Source organism: Rhagoletis pomonella, unplaced genomic scaffold, assembly GCF_013731165.1.
Source record: "Rhagoletis pomonella isolate Grant_MI unplaced genomic scaffold, Rhpom_1.0 Rhpom_scaffold_00001, whole genome shotgun sequence".
NCBI lineage: Eukaryota > Metazoa > Arthropoda > Insecta > Diptera > Tephritidae > Rhagoletis > Rhagoletis pomonella.
This window is the reverse complement of record NW_023458555.1, coordinates 97,129,507-97,134,390: the sequence shown is the minus strand read 5'-3', so window position 1 is coordinate 97,134,390 and position 4,884 is coordinate 97,129,507. Positions and strand designations below refer to the sequence as shown.

The following is a 4,884-nucleotide window of genomic DNA, read 5'->3' as shown; positions in this document are numbered from 1 at the left end:
ATGAAAGGAAATATGGGAAGAAAGAGACGTTACTCCGTATTATCCATTACTGGAAACGGTCAAGGCTTGGCCGGTTTTGCTGTTGCTAAGGCACCCGAAGTGCGAACAGCTTTAAGAAAATCAAAAAATAGAGCAGCTCAAAAAGTAATCAAAATTGAGGTTTGTGATAAACACACGGTATTTCATGATTTTTTTTGTGCGTTTGGCCAGACAAGAATATTCGTAGCAAGGAAACCTGAAGGCTATGGCCTCGTTTGTCATCGAGCTATCAAAACTATTTGCAAAGTGATTGGAATACAAGACTTACATGCCAAAATAGAAGGATCAACTAATTTGCAGCACATAGTAAAAGCATTTTTCTTGGGGTTGTTGCAACAAATCACACATGATGAAATCGCAAAAAACAAAGAACTGATTGTTGTGGCTCTTCGTAATGAAACAGGCTTAAAGCCACAAATCATAGCTCAACCAGGCTATTGTAGAACACATAATGAAATTGCAAAAAATGAAATTTTGAATTACACTCAATATATTTTGGGCGATAAAATTATTTTGAATAAAAATAAATTGGTCCCTTCCTTTGTAAATAGCAAAGGATACACATTATATTTAAAGAGAAAGGAGCAAGTGCGAAATCAAGACAAAGCACGCATTAATATGTACGCATTTAGCGGTGGTCTTCAAAATAACAATGTTTTCTTAAAATAAAGTCACACTATATTAGAATATAAATAAAAAGATTTTTTGTACTTTACAAAATTACTTATTTTCTACGCTATCCGGAGTACAGACAATGTGTGAAAAATGGGAACAAGTGAAGAATACGAGAAATACAGAAATAAAAAAAATTTACGTCGATAGAGATTTTTGAGGCAAATGTAACGGTGTAATTTTTTGGGAAAACGAGAACGATTTTTTGGGGAACGAGAGAGGTACGAAAGGTCAAAGGTCAAATGCAGCCCTTTTTTCAAATCCAAATATCCCGAAAACCATTGCACAGATTCCAAAAGATTTGATTTCGTTCAATAGGAAGTATGAATCCCTTTCATTAGATACATATATACAATGACGAGCAAAACTGTAACATGGTTTAACACTTTTTGTTTCAGCCACCGCTATATTTCCAAGTTCCAACGACTTTCATCCTTTTGTTGAATATTCTTGTTGGTACATCCCTATCCCTCTCTCATAATGATTTGAAGTCAATACAACAACAATAAAAAAAACCGGCAGACAAAAATGTAAATTAAGGCAGATGTTACAGTTTTGCACTCACTCTCAGTTTTGCATTTGACAGTTATCTTTTACTTAGTTGGAAGTCAGATGACTTTTTTCTATATTGTAATTTATTGAAGAAGTGATCACCAGTAAATAACATAGTTAATCAGGAACCATAAATGTAAATAATAGATTTACTGTGGAAAGGCGGAACCGCACGAAAAGTGGCAAAAATTTGGAATTTGCTACTAAAAAATGTTAAGACTTAGAAAAAATATAGCCTAAAGTGTTCCCAAGGACAAAGGAACTCTGTTAAAAAATATTACGGTACGATATCTTGTGAACTTAGAAGCAAGTAGCGATGCAGCCACTATTACAGAAGCGCTTAAGGTATTAAACTTTAATGCAAATCAATAGACAGCGAGGCGAAGAATTGCCAAATTGAGCGCAAAGGCATCATAAAGAAGAAAAAAGCAAATTTGATCATAATATATGTGCGAGTGTGGCAGCATTTCGCTGCATCGCACGAAAACCGAACCGTTGCCTATTGGGATATGTTAGGCCGTTCAGAATGCAATAAAAAACATATTTTTAAGTTTCAATTGAAGGTTATTTGGTCCCACAAGACTAAATTAATCGCTTTCATGGCCGGGCATGGTATTGGGTCAAAGACCCAAATTAAGCCCATACGCAGCATGTAAGGAAAACTGTGAATAACAGTGGTCGGTCAATAATAGTTTGGGATTGTATTTCAAACATTTTCTTGGTCTGTTAGTACACATTATGCGTGAGGAACAGTATCTGTTTATATTTCAACAAAATTTGCAAGATGTAGTCGAAAAATGAAAGTTTCTGCTGAAAAATCACCCAAAACATACTGCATATGTTCGCAAAGACTGGATACAAAAGCAAAAATTTGCTAATTTGAAATGACCTCCACAAACCGCGGACATGAATCTCATCGAGAATTTGCGAAATCAACAAAAGCACAGCTTAATAAGTATCAAAGTCCGTAAAATCGAGTACATGAGCTGTGAAAGCAAACTAAGGATATACCTCCAGAATTTTTACAAAGATGCAAATAAGGTATGCCAAATCACATCCAGGAACTGAAACAGGCAAAAGAGTACTGAACATTGTGTTAGTAGTTCTTTATTTTCGTGCAAATTGTTAAAAAGCTCTAAGAAATATATGAGTGCAAAACTGTAACATCTGCCTTAATTTACATTTTTGTCTGATGGTTTTTTTGTTGTTGTATTGACTTCAAATCATTATGAGAGAGGGAGTAGGGATGTACCAACAAGAATATACAGCAAAAGTATGAAAGTCGTTAGAACTTGGAAATATAGCGGTGGCTGAAACAAAAAGTGTTAAACCATGTTACAGTTTTGCTCGTCACTGTAAGTGTCATATATGTACATTAGGGTTATTATTTTTACACTTTTTTTAAATTTTGATTTGCCTGTGCTTGCATTTAATGAACTTTTGTCCATATATTACTTTTTTGTCGATATTTTGTTGGTTCGTGAAAATACCTCCCGCGCACACTGTCATTTCATTTACAAGGCTGTTGCATGGCAAAGCCCCATACCTAGTATACAAATTCGACCGAAATTCCTTTTTGCCTACCAAGTTTTGATTTAAAAACGATGTGTATCAGCACTAAATCCAGGATCTATTTTACTTTAATAAAACCATAAAACATTTGAGAAGAAAAACATGTTTGAATATTAATTTTCTCCATTTAGAAACTGACAATAAATTCCGCTATGCACGGGAGTTTTTTTTATAATTTATCAAAATTGTTGTGTTTTGGAAATTTATACAAAAGTTCATCGTTTGCCACCACAGGCATTTACATCTAGAAAAAATCATAACCCTAATGAACATCTTGTAAAGTTTTAGCAAACATCAAATTTATATAAAAAAAAATTTATCAGAAACATGGAGTTTATTCCAACGTCAAAAAACGAAAGCATCATTCTCTTTTATATATGTTTTTTTTTTTAAATAGCCAAAATAAATGTATTTAAAAATCTTATTGTTCGGGACGGGGTGAAATGCGGGCCGGGAATTCCTCATAAATTCCACGGCAAACGAGGGTCGAGGAGGTGCAGAATCCCTGAATTAGTTTACGAACAGTACTTATGATGCTATGACTAATTGGCCATTAAGATTTAGTAACATAGAAATGTAGCACTACAAAACGAATAGAGGAATATAACTGATCGAACTATTTGACTAAAGTTTAGACAAGAAAGATACGAACAGGACGGCTTGACATTGCATTGTCAGCCGTCATCAAGCGTAGAACAATGTTCTTCTACTGTTAAGTTGTTAAATTGTATTATATCCGCTTTGTTAAATGAACTTTATGTTGTATTAAATTATCAAACTAAATAACCGCGTTTATGTATAAGAGCGAAGGACATTCCTACATGTATATACGTAGTTGTGATACCAGAGTACTTGAAAAAAAAATTGTATTTATTTTGAAAGGAAATATGGGGAGAAAGAGACCGTGCTCCGTATTATCAGTTACTGCACGCGGCCAAAGCTTGGCCAGTTTTTGCTGTTGCTAAGGCACTCGAAGTGAAAACAGCTTTGAGAAAATCAAAAAATAGAGCTTGGCCAGTTTTTGCTGTTGCTAAGGTACTCGAAGGTAGAACAGCTTTGAGAAAATCAAAAAATAGAGCTGCTCAAAAAGTAATCAAAATAGAACAAAAATCAATATTTTGCAATACTCTACCAATATTTAATGATTCGCTCATTTTTATTTAAAAAATATCGAAAATTTGGAGAAAGAAACAAATAAAAGCAGCTTTGCCTAACCTCGCTTGGTTACGTTTCAACGGTTGTTTATTCATTTTGACAGCTGCTATTTTCTGCTAGTAAAAATTTTACTTGCAGAAATTAGCAGAAGATGCAAAAAAAAAGCATAAGAACGAGATAGAGCTGCTAGTTTTCTGGTTTAAGAAAGCTTAGCAAAAACTAGGGATAATTATCTGCAAAGAAACAAAGCTAATATTTTAGTTTATATTTGGTCGTAATGTAATCTTTTTCGAGAACTGATGCTAAATTTGGTGCCGTGCATTGGATTTTGTAGAAACACCTTTCATTTCAAAATTAATCGTCACTTGATGTGTCTATGAGAAGAATGTGTTCTTATGCCGGAGAAACTGTGTAATACAGCGTATTTACTGCATTTAAAATGCAACATTTAGCACTTTCGAACATATATTTTCGAAGAGCGTTAATGCTATCGCATTTACCAAATGCACATTTACGCAATTTCGAAGTTGTATGCTTTTGACAAATAGCCGTGTTTCAGTCGCTTATTCAGATCCGTCTCTACCACGATCAATTCGCACGAAATTAAATGACAAAAAAAAAATCAACACAGTTAATACGAAACCTTGAACTGTTTTAACCATAACCGAAAATTTGTTTGGGTAATATAATAACTTGTCGGTGCTATCAATAAAAATTGCTTAATGTAACTATGAAACAAAACAAACAGAGTTAATCACAAATTGGTCCAGATTTCTTTCAGCATCGCATCAACGTTGGATTAGCGGGACTTTTTTTTTTTATCAAAAAGTTCAAAATAAATGAAATCTATCGGCGATCACTGAAACGCAACTAGCAACGTATTCGCGAAAAATC

General features: G+C 34.0%; 1 protein-coding gene across 1 annotated transcript in view; it reads left to right on the top strand.

Moving 5' to 3' along the window:
* Nucleotides 1–877, top strand: part of LOC118734502 (28S ribosomal protein S5, mitochondrial) — a 76,868-nt gene extending 75,991 nt beyond the window's left edge. The window contains exon 4 of the mRNA XM_036464224.1: nt 48–877. Within this exon, the coding sequence (XP_036320117.1) occupies nt 48–708 (661 nt within the window). The 3' untranslated portion in view covers nt 709–877. The remainder of the gene's footprint in view (nt 1–47) is intronic.
* Nucleotides 878–4,884: the final 4,007 nt, after the last annotated feature.